Consider the following 14,680-nt stretch of genomic DNA (forward strand, 5'->3'; position numbering starts at 1 on the left):
CCGGATCTTTACATCACCAGAAATCAAATCAAATCAAATCATGCTTTATTGGTCGCACACACAGACATACACTGTTTGTGCAGTGAAATGCCTATATGACTATCTGTTGCTACGAAAAACAGAATATACAACAGAAAATTATGAGCTAGAAAAAAAGAAAGGGAAGAAGAATATAAAATATAAAAACATGGAGATATAATGAAATAAAATTATATGTGTATGTAAAGTGCAGATGTGCTCAGATGTGTTCCCAGCCAAAGCCCTTACAGGAAAGTCTGTACACTCGGTGGCCATCTTTGCAACACCGTCGAGCAGTCATTTCGAGCCGTAGAAGACCAGACTCCTATCTCTTTGAATGGGGAGAGACCTAGATATTCGAAACCGAAGGTCAAATTACCGTTTCAAAGACATATTTGATATCACTGATAAAATCTGACAAAAACTTCATAAACAGTTTGTAGCGTTTGGCTCAATAAGGCACAAAAACCGTCATTTTTCGGGTTGTTCTGGCTACCGCGCTTGCGCAGTTCTCCAAAAGGAGGGCGGGCTTTCCCCGCTCACGGCGTAAACAGCAAGCTGATTGGCTCTGTTTCTTAAAGGGGCGGGACGGTCGCGACATAACCAGCAAGGTGATTGGCACTTTTTCTTGAAAGGTGGGACCTTCTCTGTAAACAGACGCCATGTTGAGCGTTACGAGCGTCCCCTTCCATATTTCAACCAGTGGCCGATCTACTCATTTATAACTTCTCTGGCCCGGCCAGTCTCCCGTGCTAAATGTCGTAAATGTGCATTGGTAGCAATTTTTCTTGCATATTATTATTAATATTATTATTATTATTATTATTATTATTATTATTATTGTTGTTGTTCTTCTTCTTGTTGTTGTTCTTGTTAATGAGCCCCTTGGTCTGTGTTTGTTGTTCACGCGCAGCAGTGTCTGCCTCCTGAGTGACGTCGCCGTGCGTCGCTCTGGACGGGGAAGTGGCGAAGCCCCCCGCCCCCTCCAGCAACACGAGAGGAGAGATGGCAACTGCTGCGACCGACTCTTTATTACGGGCACATCGGAAAACCGTGCTGTTTCGGCTGTTCCTGGGGTTAGCAGTGCTCCCGACGCTGAGCGCCGTGTCCGAGCCGGGGAAATGGATCCTGACTGTGAAGAGCAGCGTGAGTCCCTTTGAACTGCCTTCCTGACATGCGCGCGCACCCGGCTAATGACATTAGCTCGCTAGCTTTCAGTCCCCACAGCAGCTTATTCCAGGGCAACGTTTTCACCTGAAGTGTTGTGTTCTGTGTATTCTGTGACAGTGGGATCAGTGGACGTTTAAGACAGTAATACCAAACCAAGCATTTGTTTCTTGCCGTAAGATTGGCTGAGTTTCTAATGCCAGCTAGCAAGCTAACTTGGTTCACTTGGTTCCCTGTCCACTGAGAACTGTTTAGAAGAAGCCGCTGTTTCATAACTTTTGTTGCTAAATGATTTTAAGCCTTTGACACGAAGAATAACCCACCATTCCTCTCTTTGAAGATGAGCCATGCATGGTTAGAGCAGCCTAGCTAAGTGTCAAAAAAGCTGACTGGTTGGCAGTCATTGCCTACTGGTCTTTCACAATCATAACACTGTAACTTTGCGGTGACCCATATAAATGAAATGTCATTTGCTCTTGATGTATTTTTTATTTTTTTTTTGCTTTACAGAATTCCGAGGAATACTTCCATTTCTCAAAGACAATGTTTAATGACACCTTCATTAAACTCAAATGTAAGTATACAGTGCAGCAGGTCACACTTTCTCTGCTGAGATCGCTCTCAGTGTAGTAGCGCATCTAACTTATGCCATACAAAGTACAAGGTCTCTCTCTCTCTCCCTCCCTCCCTCTCTCTCTCTCTCTCTCTCTCTCTCTCTCTTTTAATCCAACCACTGTTTAACAGGTCTCATCTCAAAATGTATTTTCAGGGCTCAAAGAACAATGCGACCCTCCTGTAAACCTGAGTATTTCATGGTATCTGCGTAGCTCTCGTTGCTATGATGAGGTGTTCGTCCTAGATGTGAGTATGCTGTTTATTTACGTATTACAGGCTGTTTATAAAAGTATTATTAACACTTTTAAAAAGTATGTGCCATCGAGAATCTGTGGCTGTCTCTTCTTTTTTGATAGACTCAAAAGGCGAAAGCATACTTCAACACTGATGCAGTGCATCAGGAGGGTGGTAGTGGTTTCTATGTCTCTCACCAGTACAGTCCGATTGAGTGCCATCAGCCCATGACCAACAATGATGTATGTGGTCCGTTACTAGATTGTTGAAATTTCATTACTATTTTCTGGAAAAAGTTAAAAAGGATTCTTCCTGTAACTGTTGCCTTGCATATTAATAGACACGCATGCCTGGGCTATATCATTACCCAGACTCAAGATGATCTGACTCTTATTTCTTGTTTACTTGTAGCTGGAACTGTCGAGACTTGATAAGCCTGTAGTCCTGAGATCTGAAGAACAACCGGTGAGATGAACCACAGTGTTGTTAACTATTATCTGTACATAATAGAGATCATGCTTTACTCAAACTGACCTCTGAACAAATACTATGTCTTTGTATTGTAGACAACATCAGGCACTTCAGGGAGGAAAAGGAGGGCCTCAGAGGGAGATGAGTCGAATGATAAAGTATTTAATCCATTTTAGTGAAACAGAATATTGAGAAGATGAAAATTTTTTTTAGCAATTCTTAGTCTAAATGTACATTACGTAATCTGAATGTAAAAAGCTGGAGGTGTACTTCATTTAGCAATTTATATAAAGTAATTTGATCCATAGCATCTTTAAATGTTCTTTTTTTTGCAGGTTTTGGTTCCTGCTGCCAAGGAGTCAGGCAAGGATGGGGACAGCAAAGACAAAACTTCAGCACTGGTAAAAGATGAGATGAGTGTGGACAGCTACAACTCTGCAACCTCTCTGGCGTTTCTTCTTTTAGTAAACCGTTTTTTCTCTTGTCATTTCAGATCCCTACACATCATGCGGTGGCACAGACATGGGAGGACAGCCCTTACATGTTTATCATCCGCATTTTTCAAATGAACCCGACTCAAGAGAAAGAGAACTGGGAAATCGAATGTAAGATTCTAAATCTCAGGCGTGACATAGAGGTGACAGTCAGTACATAATGAACTTTAGTTTGCATTAATTTATTATACAGTAATACATTCATTTGTTCACAGTGGAAGTCAGCATGGAGGGGCCGTATCAGTATATCTCAGCGTCTGAGTGGCCTTTGATGATTGTAAGTATAGAAAAATTCACAGCTCTTGCCTGTTAGTGATTATTTGTTATGAGAGCTGCCCGCAAGGACCATTGAAATTTCCTTCAGTTCATATGTATCATAAATACTGTTTTCATTTTTTCAATTTTTTCCTCAGTTTTACATGGTGATGTGCATCATATACGTGGTGCTTGGTGTACTGTGGCTTGCTCTTTCTGCCTGCTACTGGAGAGACTTGTTGCGGATCCAGTTCTGGATTGGCGGGGTCATCTTCTTAGGAATGCTAGAGAAGGCTGTCTATTATGCAGAGTTTCAGAGCATCCGGTATGACGGCCTCTCAGGTAAGTGGAAGAACCTGTCTTTGCAATTAGATCAAGATGACCAACCATATAATTGGAGAACAGCTTGTAGTTGTAGGAGTGTTAGCAGACAGTAATTTTGTTTAATTAAAGGAGTGCCATTTAGTAGATGGCCAGTATTCAACAGTTTATTACACTTGAACAAACAAAGATCAAAGCTGAGTTCATATCAGCAGCGAATCTTGGGGAGATTGGATGAGGAAGGATATCTTGTCACAGTGTTCATTCTCATACAAATTATCTTGATAATCTAGATAATGTAGTTATCTGCTAAGTTTGCTCAATGCTGAATACCAAACACACAATTTTGGGAAATCATTTGTGCTGCCTTTTTGGCTTGTAGCCAAAGTGCAAGAGGTGTTGTAGCCATTTTGCCAAAACAGGCTAACATTTTAACGGATTCAAGATCCATCCCGTTGATCCTGGTAGGCTTTGTTTTTCTTTGTAGTCCAGGGAGCGGTGGTGTTTGCTGAGGTGCTTTCTGCTGTGAAGAGAACTCTGGCTCGAGTACTTGTCATTATTGCCAGCCTTGGTTACGGCATTGTCAAGTGAGTCACTATGATGGCAAACATTAGTTTTTACTGCTACATTTTCAGATTTTTTATTGATATTTTTTATTGATATTTATGGAAAATTGTAAGCTTCTTACTAAAACATATCGGTGAATGTGTTTATTGTTGTAGGCCTAGGCTTGGAGCATTGCTGCACAGGGTGGTGGGAGTAGGACTGCTTTATCTCAGCTTCTCCATTGTAGAGGGGGTCCTTAGAGTCACCTCGGTAAGTCACAGTGCTCTACATCTAGTTCCTGAATATTTATACTTCAGAATTCCACTGAAGGTTAAGTGACCCACCGCATTAATCCTTTACCAGTTTTAGCACAGGTTTAGAAATTCCAAGCAGCCTTTTGCCAACCCCTTCAATTCTATTCTTTTTCCAAATTGAACAATTGGAGGACATTGATGTTATGTTCCTGATAAATTTCCTGAAAGCAAACTTGTCTCTCTCACAGGAGCATGGAGGCTCCAGCAGACAACTGTGTGACATTATTCTGGCTGTCACTGACTCTTGCATTGCGTGGTGGATATCCTTTAATGTGTTATCCACTGAAGTTATGTGATGCTATCATATTTATGTGGAGCCTGTGGAGCCCTGCTGCACAATTGCTGTAATGGGTCCAGCAAGGGGGTATAGCTTACTAATATAGGAACATATTCTTACATAAACACTCATTGCGGTAGCTATGTCTTTATTGCTGGCACTTAACATTTGGGGAAACGGCACGTCAACCCTTTTCCTTTTCAAACTGCCTTCTAAGCTTACTTTGTAACTGCTATCGCTTACCCTATGGCTGGGTTTGCACTATAAGTGTGTGTGTGCACAACCCCTTCTGGTGATGGTATCACGGTGCTACCCTTCCTCTTTTTCTCCTGCTCTTTTTTTCTCTCTACCCGTCTTCTCTGTCCTGCCAGGCTGAAGATGACCTGGTGTTGCTGGCTGCCATCCCACTGGCTGTCCTCGACTCTACCCTCTGCTGGTGGATATCTTGCATTGCACTGTCTGTTTCTCTCTTTTTTTCCCGCCCGTTCACTCCCTACTTTAACGGCTATGTAAAACTTCCTCTGCATATGGGTTGTAAGTTGTTTTTTCTATTCATCTGGCTTTTGCTCTGCTAATTTTGCTTCCCCCTTTTTTTAGCACATTGCTTTAGATAAATGCAACCTTGTTGGCTGTCTACTTATATTCAGTAAGAAGGTGAAAACATGAGTCTGATTTTTCAACATTGCTTTTAGGTACAGGACTGTGCAAAAATCTGAGAATACGTTTTTATGTATTTAATTGCCAGTTAAAAGGATCATTAAGTAAGTTACGCGTTAAAGTTATTGATTTAACATGTGAACATACACTGACCGGCAACCACATTAAAACCACCTCCTTGTTCTACATTCAGTCTATTTTATCAGCTCCACTTACCATATAACTGCACTTTGTAGTTCTACAATTACAGACTGTAGTCTGACTGTTGCTGTGTGTGTGTTAGTGTATGTTGTGCTGGTAGAAGTGGATCAGACACAGCAGTGCTGCTGGAGTTTTTAAACACAGTGTCCACTCACTGTCCACTCTATCAGGCACTCCTCCCCTGTTGGTCCACCTTGCAGGTGTGAAGTCAGAGACAGTAGCTCATCTGTTGCTGCATAGTTTGTGTTGGTCATCCTCTAGTCCTTCATTAGTGGTCACAGGATGATGTTGGCTGGATATTTTTGGTTGGTGGGCTATTCTCAGTCCAGCAGTGACACTGAGGTGTTTAAAAACTCCAGCAGCACCGCTGTGTCTGATCCACTCAGACCATTGCAACACACACTAACACACCACCACCACATCAGTGTCACTGCAGTGCTGAGAATGATCTACCACCCAATTAATACTCTGTGGTGGTCCAGTGGGGGTCCAGACCATTGAAGAACAGGGCAAAAGGGAGCTAACAGTCTTCTTGCTGTAGAATGAATTTGTTCCCAGTCAGACAATTCCCAATTAAAGGGTAATGCCTGATATATTTTAAAAAAATACTTTTCAGCATTCACGATGCCTTAAGCGAAAAACAAATTACCAACTCCAGATATTGTTATATGCCCCCACACGCTCTGATTCTCACATGCTTGACTGACGGTTGTAGACCTGGTCTGAAAAGTCTTTATTTGCTCTGGTGGGGTAGATACTATCTTCTGTTGCTTCCAAAGAGCTCAGAGTTAGACCGATGTCCATAAAACTTTACTTCACACCTCAGATGTCCAGTTTTTGTGTTCTAGTGCAATTCCAAGTGGATTATCTTATATCTCCTCTGAAATATCTTTAGCCATTTAAGATGAATGTTAATTTCTCTTTAAAGGGTAATATAATGTCAGTGACTCTTTTGGGAGCAGCTTTTGTTTGGGAGGACACAGTCGTAGCTCGTTGGTTTTAAGACTGGAAGGATAGAGGAATTAAAGTGGCAGTAGGGTGCAGAAAAATAAAAGAGTGAACAAATGAAATACGTATAATTTGATATTATACTTAGTCTTGGAGGCTTTTATGTAATTGTTCTTGCACTGAAAGTGAAATTCTATTTAATGGCCGTTTTGACTGGAAATTAAATAAATGGAAAGGGTGGTCTTGGACTTTTGCACAATACTGTAATAAGAGGTAATTTATTGTCCAGAATCAGAAGTTGAATCAACTCAGTCATTCCTTGCATCTTACCACAGATCTATTAAACTCTTTGCTTATCTTGACACTTGCCATAGCTCCCAAAACTACTGGCTGCTGCTAAGCCATGCCAGAAAAAAATAATAGTGGTTTGTGAATGTCTTTTTTCAGCTATGTGTTGTAAATAAATGTGAATATTTTAAGTTAGGTTATCTGTCAACTAATGCTTTAGTCCTTGACATTGAATTACATCTTCATAAGCCTGGCACAGACCATGAAACTTCTGCGGCTTAGGAGAAACGTGGTGAAGCTTTCCCTTTACCGCCACTTCACCAACACCCTCATATTTGCTGTCATAGGTAAACATCTATGGAAACATTATAGACTTACTCTTTTACTCTATATTGGAATCATTATGAAGAGAAGTTTATTTATTTATTTGTTTACTTACTTACTTATCTACCTACTAACTACATTTCAGCTTCTGTCATTTTCATTATTTGGACAACAAAGACCTTCAGGTTATCTAAATGCCAGTCTGTGAGTATGATTTATTTCATTTTGTTTAACAAGCAGTGAAATTAAACATTAATTAAACCTACACTGTTCTTACAAAAAATGCTTCCTGTCCTCTGTAGGATTGGAGGGAGTTGTGGATAGATGATGCTTTCTGGCGTTTCCTCTTCTCTACTATCCTGCTAGTCATCATGTTCCTATGGAGACCATCTGCCAACAATCAGAGGTGGGGACACTCAACACTTCCAAGTAACAACAGTTCCAAGGAACCACTTATCAGGCTTTTATTCTGTTCTCTTGCTGTCTCCCCTAAGACTGGAAAGTATGGAGCACTATTCTCAAACCACTTAAGCCACTTTCTACATCTTAAGTTAAAACCAGAGCACATTTTTTGTATCATATTTCACTTCTGTCATATTAAGTTGTTCAGGCCAAGGTAAAATTTCCAAACATCTTAGTATCTTAAAAGTATTTTAGAGAATACATACATAGAGCATTTCAGGGGTCATCAGACAGATTTGACCTGCAGCCACATTCTCACAGATCAAATACTCTTTGGGCCAGGTTTCCAATGCCCCCCCCCACCCCGGTATGAACCCCACACTAGGTTAAGCTAAAGAAGGATTCACAGTAAAACCGCATGATAAACAGTAAAGAAAATGAATGAGTCTTACAAGTTTCAGATGTCCGTGTTTACGGCAAAGTTAAGAAGATATTAAGCCCATTGGAACAGTGAATAGACACTGCAGTTAGCTTGGTGCTAACCTGACATTTCATTCCATAGAGGCACTCTCAGACATTGTCTTTGAGGTGGTACAAATGCGGAAAACTGATGCTGATGACAATCTGTAAAGAATAGATCTAGAAATATGTATATTGTGCCATCTTTCCAAAATGCTAAGCCAACCTTTCTGTGTATAACACGGCTTTGTTGTGACAGCTACACAGTCTTAGTAATGGCTTTCTCTGGGCTCATTCACACCTGGATGCACCTTAACTTATACATCTAAGTAGTCATGATTGGATACTCATAATCCAATTAGGTATGCATTTTAGTGCAAGCTATAAATAGTGTCGTAGACAGCTGCATGCTGCATGTCAATCATGCTGCCTTATTTATGTTTCAAAAGCAAAACATAAAGTGTTTCTGCATTTGATGTTTCTCTTTTTTAAAAAGAATTGTGTAGAGAACCTTTGAAGCCCTGTGCTTCACTCTTATAAAAGACTGGCAAAATAATCAGTGTGATATTAACTCTTAAGTAAAAGACAGCTGTTCTGATGGTGAATGTAATAATACATCTAAGAATTACTTATGGGAGTTCATTCTAAACCCTCCAGGTATGCCTTCAGCCCACTGGTGGATGAGGTTAGTGATGAGGAGGAAGCGGAGCAACTAATGAATGAAGCCTTTGGTAAGAATCAAAACATATTTCTGTCTTTAGCATGCCATAGAATATCTCTGCTTGTACTTTATTAGCTTTCTAGATTAAATTGAATTGTGAAGTGAATTTCTCCATTGGCTGAAGTGTCAATGATATCAAGCAGTCTCTTGTTTATTTTTCTAATTTTGGTTATTTTAGTGGTCATTAACTCTTAACTGATATTCTGTAATTTACAGAAGGTGTGAAAATGAGGGGTATTAAATCAGAGGCCAATGGAAGTGCGAAGCCTAATAAAGTGGTAAGAGACTTCCTGTGTAAGAAAAAATAAACCCACATCTTAACTGAGGTAAACAACAGCTTAAGTATCTGAGCCACTCAGATTGAGAACACTTGGCATTTGTATGCTGAGCCACTGTAAATTAAATTAAAACTGTGTCAGTCACATATAGAACTGTGCAAAGGTTTTAGGGACCCGAGAAGAATTACATTTAAAAAGCTGTTTATCTGGGCAGTCATCATTTATTTGTCCAGAAAGAAACATTAATATTAAACAGTACATACAAATAATATTGGGACAATAAGTAGTGATTTTACATGTCAGTGTGTTTGTTTAACCATTTCCATTTCCAAACATCTCTATTTGGCAGCTCAGTATTACTAGTAGTCATCATCCAATACCTGGTTTAGCAAATAAATACTTAATTATGTTAAATCAAGTGTGCTGATAATAATAATTTAACAAATCCATGAGGTGGCTGGGGACACCTGGAAACAAACTTTGTTTTTGAGTCTAGCTCACAACATATCAACTACTTTTTTAAGAACAAATCATTCTTGTTACTTTTACTGGATATATGTTTGTTTGCATATATTCTTAAAACACTGCTGAGATAAATGGTTTTAAAAAATGGGCTTATATGTAGGTACACTATATGGAAAAAAGTATTGGGACACCTACACATTACACCTATAGGAGCTTTTATGACATCCCATTCTAAATATGCAGTTGGTCCCCCCTTTACAGCTTTACAGCTAAACTTCACAGTTGCCACATTGCAGTCAGACAGGTAACGTTCTCCTGGCATTCGCCAAACCCAGACTCGTCCATCAGTCTGCCAGATAGAGAAGCGTGATTCATCACTCCACAGAATACGTTTCCTCTGCTCTAGAGTCCAGTGGCGGTGTGCTTTACACCACTGTATCTGATGCTCGGCATTGTACTTGGTGATGTAAGGCCTGCATGCCGCTGCTCAGCCATGGAAACCCATGCCATGAAGCTCCCGGCACAGCTTCTGTGCTTTTGTTAGTGCTAGAGGAGGTTTGGCACTCCCGTTACTGAGTCAGTAGAGCGTTGGCGACTTTGATGCACTATGTGCCTCAGCACTCAGCGACCTGCTCTGTAACTTTATATAGTCTGACACTTCATGGCTGAGCTGCTGTGGTTACTAAACGCTTCCTCAATAATACCACTCACAGTTGTTTGTAGAATATCTAGGAAGGAAGAAATTTTGCAAACTGACTTATGCAACAGTAGCATGCTCAAATTCAGTGAGCTCTTTAGAACAACCCACTTTTTCACAAATGTTTGTAATGGCAGACTGCATGGCTAGGTGATTTATACACCTGTGGCAGTGCAACTGAATGAAACACCTGAACTCAGTGATTAAGAGGTGTGTACCAATACGTTTGTCCATATAGTGTATGTATGTGTGCGTGTGCATGGGTTGTGGCCTTCTCAAATATTGGCACCCTTGGAAAACATGAGCAAAACGCAAAAAGAGAATATAATAAAAACATTCTTCGTTGCTTATCCTTTTGGCCTTGAGTTCAAAATATTAACAAATATTTGAAGTACAATGATTGGATTGAAAGAAAATAACTAAATCTTATTATGAAGTAAATATTTTCTTCAAATTCATTTGTGCTGTAGTTGTTGGTACCACTTCATTTAATACTTTGTGCAGCCTCTCTTTGTGAAGATAACAGCTCTGAGTCTTCTTTCATAATGCTTAATGGGACTGGAGAACGTATGGCAAAAGAACCAAGACCATTCCACCACACAGAAACTCTCCAGATCCTTCACTTTCTGAGGTCCACACTGTGAACTGTCCTCCTCAGCTCATTCTACAGGTTTCCTATGGGGTTTAGGTCAGGCGACTGGGATGGCAATGGCAAAACTTCTGTGGCCAGTGAACCATTTTTCTGTTGATTTTGAAGTTTGCTTTGGATCACTGTCCTGCTGGAAGATTCAGTCACGACCCAGTTTAACCTTCCTGGCTGAGGCAGTATGGTTTTGATTTAATATTTGCTGGCACTTAATGGAGTCCATGATACCATGTGTCCGAACAAGTTGTCTAGGGCTTTTGGAAGAAAAACAGCCCAATGACATCACAAATTGACCTCCATACTTCATGGCAGTGATGAGGTACTTTTCAGTCTGGCTACACCAAACCCATGTCTGGTGTTTACTGCCAAAATGCTTAACTTTGGTTTCATCTGACCGTAGAACATAGTCCCACTGAAAGTTTCAGTAACACCTAGTAAACTGTAGGCGCTTGAATTTATTGTTTTCGTTTGGCAACCCTGACAAACAACTTGTGGCTGTGTAGGTGGTGTCTGATTGTAGTTTGGGAGACATTCTGACCCCAAGACCCAACTAATGTTTGCAATTCCCCAGCTGTGATCCTGTGATCCTTTGGCCACTCTAACCATCCTCGTCACTGTGTGTGGAGTAAATATAGACATATGTCCTCTTCTGGGCAGATTCTTAACATCTCCAATTGCTTTAAACTTTTTAATTATTGGGCATTTTTCAGCTGTTTAGCAGCCATTTACTGATTTGTGCAGCTTTGTGCCTTTTGCGGCACATCATTGCCATGTTCACTGGTCTTTCCCATAGTGGACTGTATGTCACCTCATCAGTCGAATATTTAGATGTTTAGAACGATTTTAGAGCAGCATGAAAGACTTGCTCCACTTGGCAACAACTGCTGCTTTTTAATGGCTCACTCTGATCAGCTTTGCTGTGAGCAGCTCTCAGCGACTCAAGATGAGCTGACCATGATGAGCAACCACTTGTACAAACTGCAATGCCACTTGGTTTAATAAATGCTATAGATGAAAACATGCATGCCAGTATATCACAGTAACACTGTTACAATATGATGCTTCGTCTGATCCAGTGCATTTTGATTAAAACTGCAACTTTGGTTCTGATTATTACTTACATGTAGATTATGAATATTGTCAGAAAAATAACCTATGGTTTCTTCAGGATGAAGATCTGAAATGGGTTGAAGAAAACATTCCCTCTTCAATAGCTGACGTGTAAGTCTTGTGACGACAGCGATGATGTCATTGAAATGATTTCGGTTATAAACAGTAATACCAAATCACTCATTATCAGTGTGCCACAAACCACACATTAGTACTGTACGTTTTATAGTCAAATGGTAATTGTTTACCTGGGTGTTAGTTGTCTTTTTTACATTCCACATACATATAAGTTCTTCTCCTTCTTTGTCTTGTAGTGCACTGCCCCCTCTGTTGGACTCCGATGAGGTAGGTTATACAAGTTATTTGCTTTTTTTGTGTAATACCATGAGTGGCCATAAGTGGGCGATCTCCGAGTTCTTAAAGTAGAGCATGAAGAGATCAGCCAGTCACGTCACACTGTTTATCCTTGCTCTCTCCCTTTCGGTTGTTTTCTTTCTGCCTGGAACAATGGGAGCACAGAGGCTTTGGAGCTTTTGTCTGACTAATAAGAGCACTCTTAAGCTTGCCTTGGAGACGCGCGTTTGCTATCACAGCCAAAGTAGACTTACCTCTCAGAAGAGGAAAGCGGACATTAAACAGTGCTGATAGATACAGTGTTTAGGAAACAACAAAATAGTGTTAATGCAACAGTCCTGCACATGTAGAGGATATAATTCCAAAGGCAGTTTTATATACATAAAATATATATAGCCAGGGTTTATATATGTCCTGTCATATTTCCATCATTGTTTGCAGGAAACCATGACGACAAAGTTTGAGATGTCAAAAATGGAATAGAGCCACAATATGTGTACATATTGTAAATATTACCAATGTCTGTGACTAGTTGTTTTAACGAAATATAAGCTTTGTAAGCGATGGATGTAAATACGTGTGATGTTGATAATGAGGGGTAAGAAACCGAATGATTTTTATTTGTATTGCCTGTATTGCCTGTTTGTATTTATATTTTCACTGGAATGGTGTCGGTTTCTTTAACACAAACTATAATATCGCCTTTTTGTTTGACATTTGTTTACATATCTGAAATGCGAAATGTGATTAAAAAAACACTAGTCTAAACTTCTTAAAAAAATATCTTTTGTGCAGCAGTTTTCATCTTTAACATACAGATAAAGCCAAAAAACTATTTCCCAACCTGTTGTCACCTGTTTTGAGTTAAAATGCCTTTAAGTCTAGCTGGTTTGACACCCATTGAACAGACTGCCTCTCAAGAGAATATTATCTAAAATGAGTTTAATGATTCGTGCATTATAGTCAATGCACACTCTGCCTCCGGGCATCCGAGAATGACAACAGTGGAAAAATTGGGTTACATATTGTTGTTGTTTTTTTATTATTTAAAAATTGAATGTCTGAGTTTGTTGCTCTCAAAAATTACCTCAAAATGGAAATTCTCTATCAAAATGTGCATTGTGACTGAATTCTCTGTCAATTCAATACTAGTATTATTGACACATATGTATTCTAATTTATAGCAGTCATTTGACAGACTGCTTAGTGTTTTGCCTTTTGTTTGATTGGTTGGTCCTGGGTTGTATATCTGTATGTAAATCTATGGATTAAATCTGTAGAGGAAAGTAGGTAATTTAGGGCAAGAGGTGTTGATGTAACAAAACATCAACATTCCAGACTCAGTGAAGTTCATCCAGCTTTCAGCTGTCAATATAAATTGATTTTCTTCTAAGGCTACATTCATTATGCATCAGTCTGCATTATTTGCCAATACTGTAGCAGTCAACCTCTGTCCTTTTTTGTCCCGTTAAAGCCGTTTTTTATTTTTGACCTTTCTTACTCAGTTCATCAGTTATGGCTTTTTCAGCAAGTTGCTGGGATTTCTGTCTCAATACCTGTTGATAACCACAATTTAGTTATTTTAGTCATTTTAAGGCCTGTCATATTAGTAATAATATCCTGGAAAATTACATAAACACACAACAGAGTTGTGGTTGTCAAGGATGATGCAATCATATGCATCTCAGCTGAATACTAACATGGTGGTAAAGTGAGAGATCAGCTTGCAGTCAGACAACATTGCTGTTAAAGAGTTCCATTTATGTAATCCAGTAGGAAATAACATCTGCTATTAACATCTGTAATGTTTACAATTAGTCTCTTACATAACAGGAGCTTGTATTACCAAGATTAGACCTTCAACGCTGTATGGAATTTATTTATTTATTTATTTTATTTTATTTTATATATAAAAACTAAAATTTGCCACTTCACTGGTATTGGCTACAATGGTTGATGCTGTGATAACTATCCATTTATGTTTGTTGTTTTTTTTTTTTGGAAATTGCACATCTGATCAACAGTTTTCTGTGTAAAGATAAATCTTACAAGAAAGCCAAGTGAGTGACATACGATTTCATTGTGGTTTATTCATGTACACAAGATAACAGTCTAAAAACAAACACAGAGATTAGAGCACATTCCGCATTGAATTCACAATTAGGGGCAGTCTGGAGTTATCTCAAATGTGTATGTATCACATTGATATATCTAGTGAAAGGAAAACTACAAACAGAATGGCAATTAATATAAAACTAACAGTCTTTATGATCACAGCAGATCGCTGAGATTAACAATTCAAAGGAATGTCATTTTTGACAATATAAAATCTCACTAGAAGACAAGCAAAACATTTACAGTGATGGAATGGTAGCAAGAATGCGCTGATTGATGACTGAATTATTGCTTTTCGAGTAT

At 39.3% G+C, this 14,680-nt stretch overlaps 1 protein-coding gene across 3 annotated transcripts; it reads left to right on the forward strand.

Annotated features, from left to right (window-relative positions):
- Positions 1-714: 714 nt before the first annotated feature.
- Positions 715-13,660, forward strand: zgc:162698 (uncharacterized protein LOC560165 homolog). 3 transcript variants are annotated; one of them, XM_036562714.1, is made up of 22 exons: positions 715-793; positions 932-1,164; positions 1,696-1,759; positions 1,955-2,046; positions 2,157-2,276; positions 2,446-2,499; positions 2,601-2,663; positions 2,841-2,906; positions 2,999-3,110; positions 3,215-3,276; positions 3,413-3,596; positions 4,063-4,162; positions 4,298-4,391; positions 5,084-5,152; positions 7,045-7,153; positions 7,276-7,334; positions 7,433-7,536; positions 8,649-8,722; positions 8,929-8,990; positions 11,967-12,019; positions 12,223-12,253; positions 12,704-13,660. In XM_036562714.1, the coding sequence occupies exons 2-22, from the start codon at positions 1,024-1,026 to the stop codon at positions 12,743-12,745; spliced, it is 1,755 nt and encodes a 584-aa protein (XP_036418607.1). In that variant the 5' UTR covers positions 715-793; positions 932-1,023; the 3' UTR covers positions 12,746-13,660. The 3 variants fall into 3 exon arrangements, with proteins under 3 accessions (XP_036418607.1, XP_036418602.1, XP_036418614.1); XM_036562709.1 differs by lacking the exon at positions 5,084-5,152 and adding an exon at positions 4,624-4,695 and having other exon boundaries at positions 723-793; XM_036562721.1 differs by lacking the exons at positions 715-793; positions 932-1,164; positions 5,084-5,152 and adding exons at positions 1,211-1,539; positions 4,624-4,695.
- The last annotated feature ends 1,020 nt before the right edge of the window (positions 13,661-14,680 follow it).

This window comes from Colossoma macropomum, unplaced genomic scaffold, assembly GCF_904425465.1.
Source record: "Colossoma macropomum unplaced genomic scaffold, Colossoma_macropomum, whole genome shotgun sequence".
Taxonomy (NCBI): Eukaryota; Metazoa; Chordata; class Actinopteri; order Characiformes; family Serrasalmidae; genus Colossoma; species Colossoma macropomum.